Source organism: Erithacus rubecula (assembly GCF_903797595.1).
Source record: "Erithacus rubecula genome assembly, chromosome: 8".
Taxonomy (NCBI): domain Eukaryota; kingdom Metazoa; phylum Chordata; class Aves; order Passeriformes; family Muscicapidae; genus Erithacus; species Erithacus rubecula.
Window position 1 is genome coordinate 22,483,802 of NC_136659.1, and position 22,661 is coordinate 22,506,462.

Consider the following 22,661-nt stretch of genomic DNA (forward strand, 5'->3'; position numbering starts at 1 on the left):
GGGCTGTGGAGGTACCTCCATGCAGCGACTGGGCTGTCCTCTGTGCTGGCAAGGGTGGCAGGAGAGGATGAGAGCACCTTGAATTTGTAAACACTGCCCCAGTTTGGAGATGAGCCGGGACTGTATAAGGGTGAAGCTGCAGGCAGCAGCCTGCCCTCTGACCTGTGCCAGCACAAGCAGCTGCAAGAAGCCCATCTATAAAGGTTATTTCCCAGGGGCACTTTGAGCAGTGGTGGTGGGAGTCAGTGTGGGCTTGAGGGGCTCCCATTTTTTTCCCTCTGTGTTGTCACTTTTCCTCTTTTCCAGTCTGTCCCAAGCCAGGATGGGGACTCTGGTGTCCAGTTGTGCAGGGGGGGTCCCTGTTTATGGTCGTTCTTGCCTTATTTGGTCAGGGAATTGCACGCCACATTTTTGGCACCACCAGGCGTGAGCAGGCGGCGTCCGGGGGCGGAGGGGGGTGAGGTTGGCACCAGGACCCACGTTTGCTGGGATCAGCCGCTGCTCGTTGTCCCTGCCACTGCCCCTGCTGCCACTCGGCGAAGGCTCCCCGCAGACGGTCGCTGCCGCCCGGGCCAGCGGGATCGGGATCGCCTGCCACACGGTGGGTCCCCCATGCCGCCCCTCTGCCGGCCACAGCCGCTCTCCGTGCAGCTGGATGCCCTTTCTGCACCAGCTTTGTCTCAGCGTGGAGCACCCATAAGGGCTGGGGGGTGCCTGCCAGGGTGGGATGGTCCTGTGGGACCCCAAAGCTGGAGGGGCAGGCGGGTGGCTGGGGGTGGTGCCTGTCCTGGCGTTCCCCTCACCTCTGCTGTGCTTATCTGTGGGGACTTAGAGAAGGGGAAACTCATTTGCTGTGGAGTCACTGGTTGACTAAGCTCTTCCAGAGCTGAGGGCATGAGAGGGGGATCTCTACCTCACATCTTGCTTTCTGGCTGAGGGGACACAGCTGCATTCAACAGGCTGTCTGTGAGCCACTTCCATGGGACACCCTGGCCCCATCAGCAAACTTGCTTTCTGCTTTACTCAGGCAGGTCTCTGCAGCCCACCATGTTTGGGCTGCCCCATGTTCCTTAGGGAGAGTGGGATGTGCTGGTGCCCCCTCAGCGGTTCCTTCTGCCCCTCAGCCATATCCACACAGCCTGGAGAAAGAAGTGTCTCTGCCTGCCCTCCCTTCTCCTTGAAGGGGCTTTGGGGTCAGTGGTGGCTGCTTGGCAGGTTCCTGCTGCAGTCCCCATGGCCATTTGTTGACTGAGAGTGTTTGAAGGCTGAAGGGAGGTGATGGCATGCTTCATCCTCTGGCTGTTTTTGTGGTTGCCAGCACTGTGGTAGCTCTCCTTGGGGTGCCAAGCTGGCTCCAGAGGCAGGAGGAGGCTGGCAGCTGGATGTGGCATTGCTGGGTTTGCAGCTGGTTGGAGGATCACTGCAGAGAAATTTTGGCATACTGCGGATGCTGTAACTCTGGAGATCATTTATGGCCTCTTTTGGTTTTGCTCAAAAACACTGATGCTGATGGAGAACAGGGTGCTGGGGCTGGCATGGAGTCAGTGGACAGGCTGTCCTCAAAGTCTGGATGTGTGACTATTGTTGGGGGACCTCAAGCTCTGCTGTCCTGGGGTGGTATGTGAAATGTGTAAGGGCTGGGCATGTGTCCCCAGTCCAGCAACTCCCTGTAACCACTGGTCCTTGGACTCACCCTGGGCTGGCCCTGCCTGCCCTGTCTTTTTACCAGGCTGGGAAGAGAGTGGCCAGGGCCTGGCCAAATCCAACATCTGTGAGAGAGTTGCTAAATCCCCACCTGAGTCATGGTTCTGGCATAGGGCTCCCCTGCAGCTCATCCCTGTCTTCCCACACATCCCCACTCACAGGGCAGGGCTGCCTGGGACTGGGATGAGCATCCCACCCTTCCCGTGTAGGGAGGTCACATCAGAGCCTGAACCACTTGTGACAAAAGTCAGTAGGTTCTGGAGCCCCACAAATGGAGCTGGATGCTGATCCTGCACTTTTCCATGGAGGAAAAAGCCCCATGATGGGGTTGCTGTCATCTGTTCACCAGGAGGGTCAGTGTCTCATGGGGTCCACCTTTCCTAGTGAGGTCAAATCCTGTCCCGCTTACCAGGAGGGGCTGAGGCTGCCTGGGAGCACAGGCCAGGCTGTGCAGAGGTGGAGAGCCACATGGGCCAGGCCAGATCTGTTAAATCCATTGCTGGAGTTGCTGGCGGGCTGCTGCTCTCCCCCTGCGGCTGGATTGGTCCCTGGGCTGGGCTCGGTGGGGAGGGGGACCACTGGCTCTCCTCTTGCCTTCACAGCTGACTAAAGCTGAAGAAATCTGGTTCCCCTTCCTTATTCTGCCCCTCTCCGCTGCTCTCTGCTCCATCTGCTGCAAGGTAAGGGTGCTTCTGGTTATTTCCCATGGGTGAAATGCTGGAGCATCTATGGGCTTGGCTAGACATTTCAGCTGGAGTGTGGCTATTCCCAGGGCAGGATCTATCCTCTGACCTGGTATTTGGGGTTGTCATGTGGGGTGGTGGAGGAGTTTGTTCCCGCTGGGACCGGGAACCAGGCAGGGCTGGGATGCAGGGAACGAGAGACCAGCTGGTGGAAGCTCAGCCCCTTCTCTTCCCTCTTTGAACTGTCCTTGAAGCCAAAACTTGTAGCAATTCTGTGCTTAGGACTGTGGTTGTCTCACGGCAGGAGTGGGGAGCTCTGTCTCTGCCCTCCAGCAACCGACACAGCCAGGACAAAAATAAGCAAACTTTGGAGGTTTTGGAAGGATGCTGGCTTGGCATGGTGCTATTATCTGGGAGCAAACAGGGCTGTGAGTCAGGGGGCCGGCTGGAAACATTGCTCTCATCCCCTGCCGTCATCCATGGGGGTGTGGGGGATTAGAGTGGAGGGAGCCTCACGTTCTGTGAGTATATTGGATCAACTGAGGAATGGCGTCCTGAGCATGGGTTCAGGCAGGGGCCTGGATGTGGGGTGGGCTGGCTGTCACCTGGACCAGCGAATTGTCAGCACCATCCCAGCACGGGTTTTGCTTGGGGTGGAGCAGCTTGGTCTCAGACGGCTGTGGAGTGGATGGGATCATGCCATACCTCCTGTCACAGAGCAGGGCAGTGTGTGCATCCTGAAAACAGGGCTGGCATGTCCATGCTGTGCCCGTGGTGCTGGCAGGACAGGCAAGGGGATTGTGAAAATGGGCTGGCAGGGTTGGTAGCTTGTCCATGGCTGGTTTCCACCTTTCTTTAGCTGTGTAGTTATTTCAGATGGAGAAATTCAAGTCTCCAGCAAGACATTTGAATTTGCAGACCTGTCTGGGTTTCAGCATCATGTGTGGTTTGGAAAGAATCCCCACACTGAATGTGTCGCTGCTCTTTGGGTACAGGTGTGACACATGCACGCAGGAGCTGCTCAGGGCTGGGTGTCTCAGATGAGGAGGTCACCCAGCAGGGTGATGGTCAGTGCACGGTCCGAGGTGGGCAGGCTGTCCAGCTGTCCGGCTGTCTGTCCTGCCTAGGAAACAGTTAACGCGGCGGAGCCCTGCCTGTGGAGGAAGTAGTTAATATTCATAGCTGGAAGCTGTCTGTCTGGCTGTCCTCCCTCCATGGCTCCCACCCTCTCCGCACCTCACCGAGGTTAACTCGGGCTGGGGCTGGAGCTTGGGCGGCCCCGCCGCCCGCCCCGCGCCGCTCCCCTTTCCCTGCCGCTCCTCCCTGTGGTCCCTGTGTGGTCTGGGGCGGAGGGGAACACAGCCGCACCTCCTCGCCTCCATCCCATCTCTGGCCTCTCCCACCTTCGGCTGCTCCATCCTGCCCTCCCGCTCCCCGTGTCCCGGGGTTCCCCGTGTCCCACCACTCCTGCCGCCGTCCCGGTCCCCCTCTCGCGGCCCCGCGGGACACGGCGCAGGGAAGGGAACAGCTCCCTCCGCCAGAGGGAAAGCAAAGCCAAAGGGACAAACGCCAGCCCAAGCCAGCTCCGGCCGTCGGCCCCTGTCCTGGACGGACACACGGGGCTGGCTGTGGACGCCGTTGGAGCTGCCACCACACCAGGTGCCCCTGCAAGGCTCTGGTGCACGAAGGGGTGAAGGAAAGGGATTTGCTGCTTGCTCCTTCCCTTCGCCTGGGATCTTTTAATCCCCGTCCCTTTTGGTAAGTCCTGACTTTGCTTTTCTTTGGTCTGGGGACTGGGTGGTGAAGTCATGGTTGTGGTCACCCAAGGCTCAGGGGCTGGAGTTGCTCTGTGCCATCATACCTGGTTACAGGATGAAACCAGAGATAAGGAGGCTAAACTTTCCTTGTGAGATTCAGTTCACAACTTACATCTTGCAAAGGGTCTCTGGACCCAGGGTCTTCCCTGCAGGCTGGTGCTCCAGGAATGTATTGGGACCAGGGCTCTGTTTGGGGAGTGGAGGCAGCAGGTGGGATGCTGCTGGGGGCACGGCACAGGGAGACATGGTGATGCCTCAGCCTTACCTTCTGCACTGGTGCAGAGCCGTGGACAGGATTTGTGCTGGTGCACGATGCTGTGTGCTGCACCCCACCGTGTGCAACACAGATGCCTGGAATTTTGGGGATGTGAGCTCACCCCCTTGGTGTTGTCACACTTGTCCTGGACTAGTTTTTTTACTGAGTGTGGTCACAGGGTGCTGGAGAGGGAGAGGACAGGGCATTTCTCCTCTAGGGCAGCGAGCCTGGCAGCAGGGCTGGGACCAGGCTGGGCTCAGCGCTTCCCGTAGCTGCCTCCCTACAGCTGGAGCAGATAGAGCCAGAGCAGAGCTCTGTCTGGGGCTGGGCCCAGGGCAAACCCAGCCCATGATGGGATGGCACAGTCTGCCAGGCAGGAGCTACTCCGACCTTCAGGGATGAAATCTGACCTTGTTGGGAGCTGCAGACACTTTGCAAATGGGGTCCTGAATGTTGCTGCTTTGAGGGTGGCTGGTTTGGCTAAGGTGTTCTGTCCCATTATCACTTAGTTTTTATTTTATTTTATTTTATTTTATTTTATTTTATTTTATTTTATTTTATTTTATTTTATTTTATTTTATTTTATTTTATTTTATTTATTGTTTTGTTTTGTTTTGTTTTGTTTTGTTTTGTTTTGTTTTGTTTTTTATTCAGCTTTTCAGGTAACAGGCAATAGATAGTCATATGAGAGATAATCTCGCCCAGGGATAGTGGAGGAGGCTTTGGAGTGGCAGCAAATAGCAGGATTTGTCTCATGGCATCAGAGTCCAGGAGGTACATGGGGCTGAGGACAGGATGAACAATCAGATGTGGGGCCGAGCAACCATAGGACAAGGGCTTGGCTGATGGCTGAGCTGTCATAGCGTGTTCCTTGCTTACTACCCTGCTACTTCTCTTGGGGGTGGCCACTAGACCCCCTATGTCCCGTCTTCATCAGAGGTTCTGGGGTAGGTGGGATGTAGCAATTGGAGCTTTCTGTCTCTGCCGTGAACTGCATTGTGCCCTATCCTGATCTCTCTTGAAGACATTTCTCTTAGCTGTGGGGCAGTACCCAGCCCAGAGTAATTAAAGCCTTTCCTATCTACTTTCTCTCTTGGCCCCATGTGCTTGCATTTATATTTATTTATTCCGTTTCCCTTTCTATTCCTCTGCTGTTGTTCTCCCTGCCCCCATCCTGGACTTTTGCCCTGTTTCTTGAGACCAGCCAGCACCTATTGCTGCCTTCAGACAGGAGGGCTGTGCCTTTCCCCCTGTCTCCAAGCAGTGTCTGAACCTGTCCAGCATTGACAGTGGCCCTGGATATGCTGCTTTTCTCTTTTTACCTCCATGGAAAGGGTTTCCCTCCCTCTCTTCTCCTTTTCCCCAGTATGGGAGGTGTTGTGGAGACAAATGCTACTGGCTCCTGGCTTTACTGGCTGGATGAAGAAGATCTGAGTCTCTGGGAGAAATTCCCACCCCATCCCATACCAAGTGCCCAGAGAGGACCTTGTGTGGTCCTGAGGTGGTGTTGGGGCTCAACTGCCTCCTTGGGATAGTGCCAGTAGGGATTCAGGACTGGAAAATCTGCAGCAGAGAGTGCCCTGACTCAGTAGGACTTGGGTTCAATGTTATTGCCTCCTGTGCTTTCTGGTGAGGGGCTTTGTTGGTGTGGGAGCTGCCGGGGAACGACGTGGGGCTGGTTAGGCTGTCCCGGCTCGGAAGTGTTTTGCTTGCAGATAGGAGTGCTCTGATTTCACACTATCGTGTTAGGGCCGTCTTCCGTCCCTGAGTCAGCCGCCTGGCCCCCCGCCAGGGAAGAGTCATTTTTTCCTCCAAAAGAAAGTGTTTAACGCTGCTCGCGGGACCTTCCAGGAAACCTCGTCAGGGAGCTGGAAAAACAAGAGTCTGCAGCCTGGTCCGTGCTGTGCTGCTCTGGCAGGGGGGGATGCAGCTTGGGAGCTATTCCCGTTGCTGTCAGCATCCAAGGTTTCCCTCTGTGTCCCCAAAATCTGTCTCCCCCGTTTGGAAAGGTTTAAAGTGTGCAGCTGGTTGTGGTGTTGATGCTGCTATGCCCTGGCTGCCCCCCAGCCTTTTGGGGCTGTGCAGCTGAGCCAGCTGCCCACTGGGGCAGGTTGACCTGATCTGAGAGAGGGAAGGGGCAGAACAGAAAGGGTGGGAGCCTGTCTGTAGCCAGGGAAGAAAAAGTCAAGGATGTCTGTTTGGCGGGATCCATGCATCATCTGGGAGGAGAGTGGGCAGGGAGAGGGAAGATGGGTCTGTGGTTCATCTGTCCTTCACCTGTGGGCTGAGTTCATCCATCCAGCTGGAGATACAAAAAGCTACGAGGACACATACTGATTTCCTCCTCCCGTCCTCCTACGGCCTGTGGTGCATCTCCTCCACCCTCCCTGTTTGCCTCCCTGGTGCCACATGGCCCTTTGGGGCTGGATGAGCCCTGCGGAGCAGCGGTCGCTGACTGTGTGGGTAGCCCTGGCCTGTGCCAGCCACGGAGGAGAATTGCCAGGAGCGGTGCCTGGAAGTAGTGCACAGGATATTTGGTGGATCCCAGTGGAGCAGGCAGTGCTGGCGTGCGAATTTGGGGATGTGGGAGCATGGGGTTGGGGAGGACCTGGCTCCGATGTCTCTGCATTGTGGCGCCGGTGGGAGTGTGGAGGGTGCCGAGGAGACATCGATGCTGGTCATTAAGTGTTCTGGCACACGGAAGAAATCGAAATCACCGGCTAATGGGACCCATTAGCTCCGTGCAGAGAGCCAGCAATTGATCTGGGGTCTCGTGTTCGTTTCTCCCCTTGCAGAGGTTGGGCACACGCAAGGGCCGCTGGATGGGAGCCTCTACGCTAAAGTGAAGAAGAAAGACTCCCTCCACGGCAGCACCGGTGCCGTCAACGCTGCCCGACTCCCGCTCTCGGCAGCACCCAACCACGTCGAGCACACACTGTCAGTGAGCAGCGACTCGGGCAACTCCACCGCCTCCACCAAGACCGACCGCACCGATGAGCCGGGGGTGACCGCGGCACCCAGTGGCCAGGCGGTGCTGAGCCCCGAGGAGAAGCAGGAGCTGGATCGTCTCCTTGTTGGCTTTGGCTTGGAGAGCGCGCCGCCCATGCACAACCACGTGCCCGGCCCGGTGCCGGCACGCCTGCCCGCCATGCCGGGCCGCCACGTGGTGCCGGCTCAGGTGCACGTCAACGGCAATGCCGCGGCGCTGGTGGCCGAGCGGGAGACAGATATCTTGGATGATGAGCTGCCCAACCAAGATGGGCACAGTGTGGGCAGCTTGGGCACGCTCTCCTCCTTGGATGGCACCACCACTGCCAGTGAGACCGGCTACCAGGAGGCACCTCGCGTGGGCAGCCTGTCCTCCCTGCCCAATGGCCCCTCGAGCTGCAACGGGGCTGAGAAGCTGCTGAAGGAGGGGCTGTATGATGGCGAGCTGCTCTCCAATGGTGGCTACCCCTACAACAACCAGAACACCCTGATGGGCCACCACCTCCGTGACACACTGCCTTCCTTGCGGCCCTCGGCATCCACCCAGGAGCACCTGGCTGGCTACCCACAGCGCCTGCCGGGCTCCCATGCCCCAGGGTGGCTCCAGCCTCAGCCACTGCCCAGCTCCCAGCCCTACCTGTACGCCTACGACCACCCCGGAACCTACCGCTCCCGGTCTTTCCCGGCAGTGGACACTGCCAAGTACGACGTGAACCCGGCGCTGCCCCAGGCCCCGGCCCGCAGTACCAGCAGCCGGGAGGCTGTGCAGAGGGGCTTGAATTCCTGGCAACAGCAGGGAGGAAGCCGGCCCCCATCCCGGCTGCAGGAGGGCGGCATGGAGAGCCACAGCCCCAGCATGTCCAGCTGCAGCCCCCAGCCCAGCCCGCTGCAGACCGTGCCCCCGCACAGCCACAGCATGCCTGAATTCCCCCGGGCGCCCTCTCGCCGGGAGATTGAGCAGTCCATCGAAGCACTGGATGTCCTCATGCTGGACCTCGCACCTGCCGTCCACAAGTCGCAGAGTGTGCCTGCCGCCTCCCGTCAGGACAAGCCAGCCGGAGCCCTGCCCTCCTCCCTTTCGAGCCAGCCCATTGCTGGTCTCTATGCCCGGCCGACTCCACAGGTGGCCCAGCCAAGGTCCTTCGGCACGTCCGTGAGCCCCGTGGTCTCTGAGCCCGGGGGCAAAGCCTATTCTCCTGGAGAGCTGGACTATGGGGTGCATGATTATCGGGAAGCCTATTCACCCTACAGCTACCAGCTGGCACCGCTGCCTGAGCCCAGGAGCTACAGCCATGCCCCGGCCGGAGCACAGATGGGCACTGTCCCACTTGGCACCACGTGCTACAGCCCTGTGGGGTCTCAGCAGCAACTCACCTCCTTCCCTCCTTCCCCCACCGCCACACCACAAAACCAGATGCCCCTGAAGGGACCGGAGAGCTATGAAGACCTGTCGAGGTCGGGAGAAGAGCTCTTGAATCTGGAGGGCCTGGTGGCCCACAGGGTGGCAGGTAGGATCCTTTGATTCCTTGGGGGGATGGGGAGGATTGCATGTCCCGAGGTGCTGGAGCACACGGGGGTGGCATGCATGGTGGAGTTGGGGATGAGTGATGTGGAGACTCCTTGTCCGTGCTGGATCTGGGCTTGAGACTGAGGCCACCTGCCATGGAGACATGCAGGGCAGGAGAGCAGCCTGTGCTGCTCTTCTTTGCTGAGATCCTCCTTTGCAGCTTGCTGTCTGCAGCATTGCCCAGAGGTGGGCTGAGGGTGTCAGATTCCCCCTCATCCTGTTAGGGTAACTAACAGGGCTGGTCCATCCTGGTGGCAGGGCCAGTCGCTGGATCTCAGGGGAATATCTTTCTTTTGGGGAGAATATGGAGAGTTTGGGAAAATGTTTTCGTCTTTCAAACAGGAGGTTGTCCTGCCTGGACCCTACTTGGACATGGTGTTTTCTCTGCCTGGAGCTTGATCTGGTGTAGGGTCCCCACAGAGAACTTGCCTTGTGTTTGATGTAGCTGTGCTCATCCCTGATTTCAGTCTCTGCTTTTCTCCTTGGATTGCTGGGTTCAGTGATCGGACCTTGGGCAGCTGGGGTGCTGCTGGAGTGGGGACTAGGCTGTTGTCTGTCAGCTGTGAATCTGCCCAACTTGGCCCAGGGTGGTTTGAATCTGGATCTGGATGTGGGGCAGTGGTAAGGGGCTGGGAAGACATTTCCCAGCACTGCCAGAGGGGTTTGGTGCTTGGCTGGGTGCACTGCTGAGTGTCGATGCTGTGGCTGGATGGAGGCATTAGCTCCATGCTGTGGAGAGGAAGCTGCATCCACCAATCCCCTGCCCTCCTGCAGCTCTTGCTTAGGGGCTTTGGGGACACAAGGGTGTCCTAGCTGCCCAGAAACAAGGTGCCATGGTGCTGTGGCAGCTTGGTGCCCTCCCTCCCCTCTGCTTCGACTGCAGTTGTTCAGTTGTGGAGTGACATTTGGGAAAGGTTTGGGACTGTGGGCCAGTTTGTGATGCTGGAGCTTGGCAGCTTCATCCCTTCCAACTCTGTGCTCAGTTCAGAAACTCGCCCAGCATTAGAGGGAGGGGGAAAAGGCTTGGCTGGAAAAATCCAATAGCATCAACCTCCAAGGACTAGGGACTGAGTCACAGGGTGGGGGGCAGGAGAGGTGCCAGTGGCAGGAATGGGATTGAGGAGGGTCATAGATTGTTGGAGGAAGTTTACATCCATCTGAGCCTGACTTCTGTCATCCAGATCAGATTCCCAAAGGGTCATGGGGTTTTTGCAAAGAATTTAAACAACCCTAAGGACACATGGATACCCAAACTGCACTGTATGCCTTTATTTAATATTATAAGCAGCACATGCCTGCCCTCCCCTGCTGCCCCATGTGAAGCATTAAAATAGGCTGTAAAAGTGGACATTTCTGAGGAGAAGAGGAAGAATATTTGCAGTGTGTAGGAAATGGATTTTTGGTGGAGTCTACCAGAAAAATCCATCCCTCCAACCCTTTAGTCAGGTCCTCAGGGCTGGGCTGGGGTCACTGTCATCCTCTTGTAACCACTGAGTTTCCCAAGGAGGAGAGAGGCATTTGAGGGATGGTCCCAGCCTGTGGCCACCTGTCTCTGCTGGAGCTGGGCCTTCTGTGCTGAGGTGGGGACAGCGCAGGCGGGTGGCCTGACCTCTGGTGGGAACGAGGTGTCCTGAAGCCAGCGCTGGGAGGGGACAGCCAGCAGGGACAGTGGGGCATGGCCGTGTGGCCGTGTTTGTTTACATTCCCTGCTGCTATAAATTGCCTGCATGTCCTGGCGCAGAGATGAGGAGCATCTCACACCTCCTCCGTTCTTCGTGGGGGAATGCTCCCATTCCTTTTCCCACTGATGGTGGAGGGGAAGAGATGGTACAGGGCAGTGCTGTCATGCCCAGCATGTCCCCACAGAGGGGAGGTGGTCCTGTCATTCTTTACATCCTTCTCATCTCTTGTCCCAGCCCTGAGCATTCTGTGATGAAGGGAACCTGCATGGTGCCATCCCTGAGGGGATGGTGATGGGGCAATTGTGGTATTGCACAAGGCTATATATGACTAGAAGCACTGTTGATTTCCCATATGGGTTTATGTGGTGCCTGGAGCCAGGCAAGCTGGCTGATGGAAGAGCAGCTCCACGCAGAGACCGAGCTCCTTCAGACCCCAGCTAATATTTTCTCTTCTTTTCTCTCTCTCTCTGCCCTGTTGTTGTATCTTGTGACATTTGTCCTGTCTGCCCCTTCCTCTCTCTGTGGGGGACTGTGTCTGTCCTCTGTGACCTCCCACCCTCCTTGCACTCCCTGCCCTGGTATGCTGGCAGAGTACAACGCCAAGCTCAGGGAACTCAACAAGAGCATCAAAGTTCCCCGTCCTCTGAACCAGCAACGGTCCTTCTCTGGTTTGTTCATTCCACCTCCTTCCTTTCCCCTCCTTCCTTCTCCAACCTCCCCATCCATCCTTCTCCTTCCCTCTCTTGCATTCTTCCCTCTCATCCTTCCTTCCTTTTCCCATCTTCTCTCTCTCCTTCACCATCATCCCTCATTCCCTCTCATCCTTCCTTCCTCCTCTATGCATGCTGGATGATCTGTGTGTTGCATGGATGTGGGATGGAGGGAGGCTCAGGAGACCATCTCCATGCAGGATTAATTCCTTTTCTCAGCAGAATGATGGTCAGAGCCCCCACTGAGCTCCTCCAGTGATGGGGGAGCTCCTGACCCTAGGTACAGACTTCCCTGCCCATGCTTGGTTTTGCATCTCATCCAAGCCTGGCACTGCTTGCTTGTGGTGTTTTCACTGTTGGGCCAGTTCTAGACCCTTGCTGCATCCCCTCCAAGCTTTGCCCTGACCATGACTCACTCTCCTGGGAAGCAGTGACTGGGCTGCAGCTCCACAGAACCCAGCTTTAGCCAGTTGTCAGCCCAGGAGGGTCTCTCCTATGTCAGTTTAGGGATCCCCATGTCTTGGTCTGCAGCTGGGGGTGTAGGCTGCTGAGGCTGTATTTTATGCAGTGTGACCTTTGCTCCTTGAAGGTGAGTCTGCCCTGGGTGATGCGTGCTGGTGACCTGCTTGGTGCTTGTTGTGCACTCGCTTGTCCCAGGGCAAGGAAAGGGTGGGAGATGGATTAGGGCTGGGGGAGGCACCTTCTCTGTGTGTGACCTTTCTCTCCCCACTGGTGCTTTGGGTTTCTCACCAGGAGGACCAAAGAGGATTGAGCCCTTCAGTCCTTAACACAGAGTGATGTATTTTATTGTACCCATTTGGGGTAATCAGGTGGGATGTGGGGAGCAGTCTGTGCCACGATGGGGTGAGTTGGGCTCTGGTGATGAGCAGCACAGCACAATGTCTTTTCCTCATGCAGGCAGGGAGTTTGCATATCTCTATTCCCTGGGTGTTGTGTATCCCTGTCCGGCTTTAACTGCTGAGTGTACATCCTGAGGGCCTTGGGATGCTTCTTTGTTCTATCCTGTCCTATGGGGATATCACCTGGATCTTGCCTGGCAGTAGTTCTAGCATCTCATGGCCTAAAAGCAGCTGCCTCCTGATTTGGCCTAAAACCTGGCTCCCAGCTGCAAAATTACCTGGGTTTGCCATCCCTCCTGTTCCTTCCTTCCCCATCTGTTCTGCTCCCTGCCCTTCCCCAGCCCTAGAGCTGTGCTGATTCTGAGGGCCGTGGGTTGGTACTAGGTTAAATGAGCAGCAGGAGGAGTGACAGTACCACAGGTGTTGGGTGAGAGGGTGAGGTGTAGGGTGCAGGTTGCTGCTCCCCCTTTATGAACAGGAATCTGCCATCCTTCAGCTGGCCACGGCATCCTCAGGAATCCAGTGGCAGTACAGTGGCTAAGGGAGGCTGTATGTGTGCTGAGGGGGCAAAGCAGGCTGGGGAAAGGAGAGTTTGTTTTTCAAGCATAGTTTCCATCTCATAAATCACCCAGGGGGTTGGGGGAGCCATGCTCAGAGCCTGGGTTTCCTCCAGGCTTTGCTCCGGGCGGCCTGTGAAGTTTCCCACTCTCCGCTGCTGAACAATGAGTCCCTTTTTTCCCTTCTCCTCCCTCCCCTCCCTGTGGCCCCGGCTGCTTTCCATGTCTGGGGAGTGGAGCAGCCAGAGCGTGCTGAGCTCCTGGGTGTCCCAGGGGGCCATCTCCAGCACCCTGTGGGGAGGTGACGTGAAGCCCTGGGGATGGAGCAGGGAGTCCCACGCTGCAGATGGGTGATGTGCACTGATAGCCAGGCTCCATCCTTGTGCTGCGTTTAGTGATTCCTGAATGGAAAATGCAGAGCAAGGCAGGCGTGCAGTCCCTGCTTCTCTGAGTGCTCTGCAGCTCACTTTGGAATGGGCCAGGGGATGCTTCTGCAGTGTTCAGGTGAACCCATAGTGCACAAAGTGGAAGGAAAAAAGAAAATAGAAGAGTTGTTTGTTTTTTTTTTTCCCCAGTATCTTGTTTTCTCCTGTGGTCACAACTGCAGGCTTCAGTCCCTTAAAGTGAAGAGCAGGACAGAAGGCCTGGGGTGGCCCAATGCAATGCTGCCCGTACCTGCAGGACAGCTTCCCAGGGACCCTCGGCATCCCCCTGTTCTCTCCACGAGTCTTTCCATGGCCGTGCCCCGTGCCGGTGCGCACCTGCAGAAGGGATCGGGAGTTGTGTTTCAAAGCTGCTCTGAGTGGAATTTTCCAGGCCGCCTCCGCGGCTGGAGCCGGCCCCGTTGGCTCGAGTCCCCCGCCTCGCAGCCCGGCCGCCTCTCCCCCCGAGCCGCGATTTTATTGTTGTTGCCATTCACTGGGCTGATTATTTAGAAATGTGCCCGGGCCACCTCCTTCCCTGGTGCCCTGGCAGCCCTTTCCCCGGGCCGGGCAGGCTCTGCTGTGGCGGGCGGTGAGAGGGGAGGGCAGCGGGCCCGAGCCGTGGGTCCCGTGGAGCCCCGGGAGTGAGGGGAAGCAGCTGATGGCTGGTTTTCCTCCGCCAGCCCGTGGGAAAGGAGTTGGTGTTTGAAAAGTGCATTTCCTGGAGCGTGATGCTGGCCTTTCTCCTTTTTTTTTTTTTTTTCTCCTTTTTCTCTTTTTTTCTTCCCTAATGTGCTGACCAAGGGGAGCATGAGTGCTCAATGATTCTGTGGGAAAAGTAGAGGGGACAGTGTTGTCACCTCTGCTAGTGGGTGGGAGTGTGAGTCCCACAGGGCTCTGAGCTGTGCCCATGGTACTCTGTGGGGTTACTGTGTGCTGAACCTGGCACCATCATCCATGAGCCCCAGATTAACCTCTTAACCTGGTGAGGTGGGATAGAAAGTGTGTTTGGGCACTGTCAGATTCCGGGAGAGTTGAGCTGCCCTGCCCTGTGCCAACTCTGTCTGTGTTCCTGGGCTTTACCCCAGCCAATGGGGATCTCCACAGCCCAGGAAACCCATTCTCCTGTGATAACTTGGTCGCTTTGTTCTTCCCCCCAGGCTGTGGACATTGGTGGCTCATACTGCTGGGACCTGGGAAGGATGTTTGGGAGGGAGATGGAGGGGAGATGCTGATCTCTCCTTTTAGAGGGGCTTTGCACCGGAGACAGAAGAGCAGTGGTTTGTTAGGGCTCCCTGCACAACTTCTCTGTTGGGTTCTTTCTCCTTGATCTAGTGTTCCCTTTGCCACAGGGATTCACAAAACCAGGCTTTTTCCACTGCTGTGGTTGAAGCCACATCTGGCTGTGGGAGCCAGGATGCAGGCTGAATACAGCTGTCCTTGTGCTGGATGATTTGGTCCTTTCCCACCATGATGCTGTCAGGAGGCCCTGTTGTTTCCCAGAGCAGGGCTGGGGCTGCAGGGCTGGGCTGTCTGGATTAATCTCAGGATTAATCTCTTGCCCCTTGGACCCACTGCTGGAGGTTGTTGTCCCTAAAAATCTAACGGTGCTTGAGAGCAGCAGTTCAGCTACTAGCCACAACCCTGCCTTGCTTTATCACCTGCTCTGGGGTCACTGTTGTAGGGTATATCTGCTCCAGATACCCATGCTGTTCTGGGGTGTGATGCAGGTGAGTGCTGAAGCTGAGACCTCTCAGGGCAAGCCTGGAGCATCTCCTGCTGGTCCCAGTATCAGCTGGCAGCTCCTCACCCCTATACCACCCTGTGCTTGTCCTGCAGGGGTGCCATCCCGGGAGAAGCCTGTGGAGGAGAGTGTGGTCCCTGCCCGCAAGCGGACACCCAGCGACAGCCACTATGAGAAGAGCTCGCCAGAGCCCAGCTCACCCCGCAGCCCCACCGTGCTCTCACCTGAGGTGGTCAGCACCATCGCAGCCAACCCTGGAGGGAGGCCCAAAGAGGTGTGCTGGGGCTGGGGGGGCTGGCTGGGGAGACATGCCTCCAGGGAAGGGCATGGATGGGTCAGCATTCACAGCATCCCTAGAGTTGGGGATCAGTGATGGGTTTTGTGTGGTGGTAGTTAGCAGGGAGGAGGTGGAACCCTTCCCTTTGTCCCCTCTGCCCTCTTCTTGGGGTGTCCTAGAGGTTTGTGCCCATCTAGGTATGGGACTGACCCTTTCTCCTGCTCTCCCCAGCCTCACCTCCACAGCTACAAGGAAGCCTTTGAGGAGATGGAGGGTGCCTCCCCCACCAGCCCACCCTCCAGCGGCGGTGAGATTTCTCCCCCCACCCCAGCCTTCCCTGTGTCACCACAAACCCCTTACTCCAACACCTGTAAGTGCCATGGCTCCGGGAGGCAGAGGGGCTTGGTGGGTGGCTCTGGGCAAGCCAGAAATTTGCCAAGGGTCAGACAGCTCCAGATTCCAGACACCCACCGCCATGTTAATCATTCCTTCTCTCCATCCTCCTTTCTCCGCCATGTCCTGCCACTCCATGCTGCTGTCGACATCCCACTTAATTCAGCATCCTATGCTTAGTACCCTTGTCTTGGGTTTTTCACACCCTCCACTCACTGGGGTGTTTTTTTGATGGGCTCCCAAGGTGGAATGAGGAGAGAGACATGCTTGCACCCCATCCCCGTCCTGCATTTCTCCTACTGGCATGGCATGAAGAGAAGCAAAACTGTGGTGGCAGGCGAGTGGGAGGCAGGAGGGAGTGAAGATCAGGAGGGCAAACTTACACACCACATCACTTTTGCTTGTGATTTCAAAGGCAGGAGAGGTAAAAAGGCTGGGATGCATGCTCTTTGCAGGCAGCTTGTCTCCACTCCTCCTGTGCAGCCTCTCTGTTCTGACTTACCCTGTCTCAGTCACGGTGGGTTTGTGTGGACTGGGTTTGTGTGACCAGCTTGAGCAGCGAACCCTGAGGTGCAACCACACATCAGCATGGGCCAGAGCAGTGCAGTGGAGCAGCCAGTCAACTGGGAAACCCATTAAAAAGATAGCAGCCTCTCATCACCTCTGAAACACCTCTGTAGGCTGAAGGCTGAGGGATGCTCTAGGTTTGAGGATGCTGGGGTTGAGCACAGCCCCCTCTGATGCCATGGTTGCAGTGGACTCCCCTATCCCCCACAGCTCAGCCTAAGGGGCTTGGGGTTATTTTCTTCTGTACTGTTGCTCTTCCTTCCCTGCAATCCTCTGATGTTTGAGCCCTGTCTCTTGGGATGAGGAGATGAGTGTGGGAGCATCTCCAGGGTGCTTGGCAGCTTGGAAATGACCCTGTTGTTCTGGGGACTGAGAGCTTGGCCCTGAGGCAGCAGCAGCTCCTTTGACTGTGGGTCAGTGGCTTTGGGGGATGAGTCACTTGCAGAGGTGACGGGAACAGCCTAGCTGGGGTCATGGCCCCGAGACAGTGCTGCTTATCCAGCACCAGCCAGGGAAGCCTGGGAAGCTTGAAGTTGCAGCTTTCAGGCTTTGCCAAAGTGGCCCTGGGGGATACAGGAGCAATTCCCCTCTGTGTGGGGGATGGTGGTCCCGGCAGAATTTCTGGACCTGTGAGGATCCTGCTGCTCATCAGCCAGTTGAGGTGTGAGCTGACATTGTGGCTTGAGGTCAGCTGGATTTGAGGAAATCAGACACCCACGGGGGAAGGTGCTGCTGTCTTAGTTTCCCAGGGACTTGGCTGCTCGGCTGCTCCGGCCCCAGGCTGCTGGGTGGACCTGGCCTCAGGACAAGGGTCTGGCTTTCCTCTGGACCTCCCACCACCCACTGCCTCCCAGCCTTGCCACAGGCTCTGTGCCTGTGCCACCAGTCAGACACTGCTGGAGGCTTGTGCCCTTTGGTCTCTCCTGCTGGAGATGATCCCCTGAGGTTTCCTCTGATATGGGAAAATACAGCATCAGGGAGATGGGGAAAACCCTGTGGGTAGGAGGGTAGAGGAGGTTCAATCTGCTTGGGGTGGTCTGCCCTGCCCTGTGAAACCCCACTGCCACCCATACCATAGCCATACACACATATGCAGCTCCTCCTGGTGTGTATGTCTGGGCACAGAGGTACAGAACTCACATGTACGTTGCTACCCCTCTGTGTGCACATCCTCACCCACCCATTGAGCTGGTCTGGAGGGCAAGGGTTTTTGGCAGTCCTTCTGGCCCTTTTGTGGGGGTGATGAGCTGCTCTGGGACAGCTGGATTCATGCTCAGCTAGATATGGGGCTTGGCATAATGGAGTTCAGGTTTGGGAAAGCTGGGTTGGGATGGCTAGTCCCATAGGGGAAATGTGAGGGGCTCTATGCTTTTATAGTGGGACTTGATGGGGGTGGTGCTGGGAGCTGGGGTCTGGGCCTGTCCTGATGGGAGTTGTTCCCTTTCTCCACCCTGCCACCTTTGCAGTGGGGCAGGGTGCTTGTTCCCAGTCACCTCCCACCCTGTGTCCTGTCCCAAATGAAGAGGGGGATCAGTATCCTTCTGCAGGGTGTTGCTTCATATGAGAGCATCTCGTGTTCTCAGCAGCCCTCCCTTGCAGCCAGTGGGTGGGATGGGCTGTGGGGGCTCTGAACCCATGGGCAGCTCCAGCCTTTCTGAAGTGTCACCTCCCACCCCTCCACTAACATTCTTGTGTCTGCTGTGCCGACAGTGCGTTCTCCCCCTGGCCTGGCCAAGACTCCTCTCTCAGCACTGGGGCTGAAACCCCACAACCCAGCTGAGATCCTGCTGCATCCCGTGGGAGGTGAGTGCTGACACGGGGACTGCAGGCACATTGTTTTGTGGGGGCAACTGTGAGGATACCCTGGAGAGGTCCCTAGTTTGGAGAAGGCACTTCCACCTCCCTTTTGGGGCCAGGTGGCTGTGGGGTCCTTGTTGCCCTTTGTGGGGACTCTGGGACTGTGGAAGTGTGGGGGATGTTGGTGCTGCCCTGGGGGGCTCAGCACAGTAGGGTCTTCAGTGGTGAAGGCTGGATAACCCTGTGGCCCTGTTTCCTGCCCAGCCCCATATTCTTCCCTCTCCCACCCCCTACATTCTTTCTCCTCCCTAGGACAGCTGGAGACAGTTTGCTCTCTGGGAGCTGAGCCTGTCAGCCACAACAATATCCAGAGCTCTTTACATCCTGGACAGCAGTCTCTGAGTGCAAAGGCTCTGCTGTCCTGAGGACGTGTCCTGGAGTAGCCTGCCAAGGCAGACCTTACTGCTCCCCAGCACCCAGCCCCCTTTCCTGAGCCAGCTCAGAGCTGAGTGTAACCTCCCCAAACTCATCTGAGCCTGGGGGCCTCAGGTTGATTGAGCTTCCATTGCAAGACCCTTCTTGGGCGAGATGATGCTTTTTTGGTGCTTTCTTGGCTTCTTGGAGCAGCCCTTTGGTCACTCTCTGCTGTACTGTTCCCTCTTTACCATCTGAAGCCAGCCTTCTGGGTTTTGGACATAATTTCTGGGATGTTGACGTGATGTGGGGGTGTCTGAGGCCGGGTTTCAGTTTGGAGCACAGTGCTGGGAGGTGTGGGGCTCTCCTTTGTGCTCTGTGTGCCCCTGCCTGAGCAAGGCAGTGCTGCTTAACTCTGATTTCTCTTTCTGTTTCACACCTCCCTTCCTCCTCTTCCCACTCCCATCACTCCCCTGCCCCTCCATCTCTCAGAGCTAGAAGGGGAAGCGGGTGGTGACTCTGAAGAAGGTAAGAAAGGCTTTTCTTTGTCTATATCTCTGTTCTTCATGCAGCCTCACTATTGGGTCTGTCACTCAGAGCAGGCCCAGATGTCTGTTCCAGCAGCCTTCCCTTGAGTTGTCCCTCAGGGATATTGGAGCCTGAGTCTTGCCTGTCCTGCTCCCTTTAGAGGAGGGGCACATCATGCCTTGTGTCATGGGAGGATTTCTCAGTGTCCAAGTTGGACCTGAAGGTCTGTCACATTGTGTGGCAGTGATCCATGGGGACTGAGAGCTCTTTGTCAGTGAGTGCCATCCTTACTGGCGGCACGCTGGGGATGCTGGCGCGCTGTGGGCAGCTTTGGATGAGCCTGCCAGGGATCTAGGAGCAACAGCCCCAGTTTTAGTCTCCTTCCCTCCCCTTTTGGCTTTGCTGTTGCCATTCAGAGTGAAAATAAACCAAAGTGCAGCACAAAAGGTCAGCAGGCTCAGAGGCCACCAGTGTGTTGCCGGCTCAGCCGGCTGGGCAGTGGTGCAGCACCAGCAGCTGGTGCACATCTTCCATCCACCAGGCAGCTGCTCAAATCCCCCCACCTCTCCTGTCTCCCACCTCTCCTGCATCACTTTGGGGATGCTAAGGATGGGGCTGAGCTGGGTCATTAATTCAGGAGTGGCTGTGCTGGTGGCACTGTGGGCTCTGGGATGGCACATCTTGCACGGGGACAGAGGTTTGGGAGTGGCTGTGATTGCTTGCAGTGCTGCCTGCTAGGTAACGGTTGTTGGGTGGTTTTGCTTCCTCCTTTAATGAATTTTTGGGCCCTCAGAGCTGGGATGAGGAACTGTATGTTCAGGATGGGTTTTGGGGAAAGGGTGTCTCTTCTTGGTGGGTGCGGTGCTTCCTCTAAGCAGCCATCAGCATTTCTCCTTGGAAGTTTCTCAAAATGCACACAAGCAAAACTTGGACATGGTGTAATACTGAAGAAAGTGTTTGCTTGAAACAAAGTTCTACTTTCACAATTGGTTTTTCAATGACAGCTTTTTGAATACATTAAAGGAAGCAAAGCTGGGATAAAATCAGGCTTTTCCCCCCTCCAAGCTTTAACATTTCTGTGCAGTTTTAAGCCTTCAAAGAGTCAAATGTTGCTTCTTCTCTCCTTCCCTCTAAACCCCCAGGAGCTCAAGCTGTCCTGCATCTCTGTCCCCTTGCATGATGGCTGACCCACAAGCAAGGATATCCAGTGACCCTGCACAGCCCCAGCCTAGTGGCCACCATGGGCCTCTTGCCCTGCTTCATCCTCTCTAAAATGATATTTTTGGGCATTAAATCCACGTTTCTGAGAAGAGACTGGTGTTTTGGCTTAGGACCCGCTGCACTTAGCCACACATTCCAGTAGCCACACTCCAGGAGGGACAGTCCCTGCCCCTCTGTGCTCTGCCTAGCCCATCCCAGCTGGAATGGCTGCGCTGTGTATGGGGTTGGAAGATGCTTTGGCAGTGAGGGAGCTCAGGATGTGGCTGTCAGCTCTGAGGAGGCTTTAAAACAGCCTGATACAGAGGCACCGCTGAGGATTTCTGGCCAGTGTGCAGCCCTGCTTGGATTTGGGATTCCCAAACAAATACCCATCTCCTTGGTGACTCAGAGCTTCTCTATTTTCCCACCCATTTTCCCATCTCCAGAGTTCCTTCCAAGAAAACACGAGGAGGCAAGATCACATTTTGCAACCTAAAAAAATCCTGCCTAAAACTTCTAACTTTTCTTTTCTCTTGTCCTGTATTCAATCAGTGTATTGGAACCTGTGACCATGGCCACACACCTCACTGTGGCACAGCCCCCAAGCCTCCTGCTCCTGACATTTTAGGAGGGGTTGGCATTTTCATAGCCCTATAGTCTTAAACCTCTTGTAGACTGACTCATATGTGCTGTCTGGCTAATTTTAGTCTAGGCTGGGGAGCTGGGAAGGGGAAAAGTGAGTAGCTGTGAAATTAATTTAATTACCTAAGCTGCAATGAATTTCTTGCAGCTGCCCTGGGTTGTGCCTCATCCCTGTCACCCAGGATGTCCTGCCTTAGATGCTGGTACCCAGGGTAGAGGTCCATCATCTGGTTTTGGCTCAGATCTTTCCTGGGGTTGTTGGCCAGGGACATCAGCCCAGGGGAGGGACTTCTCCTCCCCTCTCCACAGACAGACAGGGCACAGAGACGCTGCAGGAGAAAGAGTGGGACCTATGACAGTCTTTTTCCTTGCATGTCTCTGCTCCAGCTCTGAACGTGGAGCTCTGCTGTGCGTTGATGTTGCTGACTGTGAGCAGGCCAGCTTGCCAGCAGGCTGAGCCAGAGCCCGGCTGTTATGACTAATAATAACAGTAATAATGTTTGTCATGCTAATTACTACTGCAGAGCTGCTTTGGGCATGGCCAGCCTGGAGCAAGGCTGCCTGGCCCACAGGATTTGATGACAGTGGATCTTGCTTAGGGCAAGCTGAGGTGTGTGACATGGCTGTGTGGCTTGAGGGAATGGGACTGAAACTGCAGCCCCTTCCTCTGGTGCAGCTTTTAGTGGGGGCTGTGGGGGCTGTCATAGGGATGGGACCTGCCTGGGTGGAACAGGAGGTAGGGGGCAAGGTATGAGAGAGGCCTGGGTCTGTGTCTGCAATGGCTGTTAATGGCCAGCCCAGCCCACTGCTCCTGGCACGGGACAGCTTGGCGGCTCTGAAGGAAAATTGCTTTTCTTGGTCATGCTCGTGGGCTCTGGTTTCAGGCTGGGCTGGGACTGAAAGTGTTGGATGCTGCAGTGGAAATAGCTGGAGTTGCCCTCTGGTCTGCTGCTGGAGATGGCTGGCAGAGGTGGGCTGCAGAGGGCAGGGACCACAGGGCATTGTCATCAGTCCTGTGTGAGTCAGCGCAGGCTGGGCAGAGTCACTTGCTCTATTTTTAGGGACTGTGGATGAACAGGGAGCAGGACGTGTTCTCTGTGGCATCCTGGGTGGGAGGGACGCTGACTCAGAGCGGGGTGAAGGGGCTGTGGCAGGCAGACGGATCGAGGTCCCATGTTCCAGCCCTCTCAGGGAAGGAGTGACCCCCCTCCCTGTGCCCTGGCTGGTGTCTTCAACATTCTTGAAGCAGCTTCAAGGTCTTGAATGAACCAGATGTGTTTTTCCACAGCCCCTGGTGGAAAAGGTAGGGGGAAATGTTCAGCTTGAGGAGGTCAGCTTGAGCACCTTCACTGGCTGAAATGTGGATCCTGGGAAGGGTGTGGCCCCCTTCCTATGCAAGCTGTAGGCTCATCTGTTTCCACTTCTCTTTTGCTGCAGAGCCCAGGAGCTATGTCGAGTCAGTGGCCCGCACAGCCACAACGGGCAGGGGAGGGACCCTGCCTGCTGCCCAGCCCACTGCCCAGCCTGCTGCCCAGCCTGCAGGCCCAGAGGTGCCCACCAGGAATGGCACTTTCTCCAACTCCTTCATCGCCCCCAGCCCTGTCTCCACCAGCAGCCCTATTCACAGCATGGATGGGTAAGACACTGGGTGCAGATCCCAGGGACGGGTGGGGCTGGGGCTGAGCCCTGCCTGGTGCACAGGCTTAGAATCACAGTCACAGAGTCACACAATGATTAAAGTTGGAAAAGACATCCAAGATCATAGAGTCCAACCTTTGACTGACCACCACCAAGCCAACTAAACCAGAGCTCTAAGTGCCATGTCCTGTTGTGTCTTGAACATCTCCAGGGTT

At 56.4% G+C, this 22,661-nt stretch overlaps 1 protein-coding gene across 22 annotated transcripts in view; it reads left to right on the top strand.

Moving 5' to 3' along the window:
• TNS1 (tensin 1) overlaps positions 1-22,661 on the top strand; it is a 66,809-nt gene that overhangs the window by 34,121 nt on the left and 10,027 nt on the right. For 16 of the 22 annotated variants that reach the window (XM_079311088.1, XM_079311072.1, XM_079311087.1 and 13 more), the window contains 7 exons: positions 7,256-8,956; positions 11,288-11,365; positions 15,086-15,264; positions 15,499-15,574; positions 17,935-18,030; positions 18,931-18,966; positions 22,246-22,444. In XM_079311088.1, the coding sequence (XP_079167214.1) occupies positions 7,256-8,956; positions 11,288-11,365; positions 15,086-15,264; positions 15,499-15,574; positions 17,935-18,030; positions 18,931-18,966; positions 22,246-22,444 (2,365 nt within the window). The remainder of the gene's footprint in view (positions 1-7,255; positions 8,957-11,287; positions 11,366-15,085; positions 15,265-15,498; positions 15,575-17,934; positions 18,031-18,930; positions 18,967-22,245; positions 22,445-22,661) is intronic. The other 6 variants (XM_079311073.1, XM_079311089.1, XM_079311083.1 and 3 more) reach the window with 5 other exon arrangements.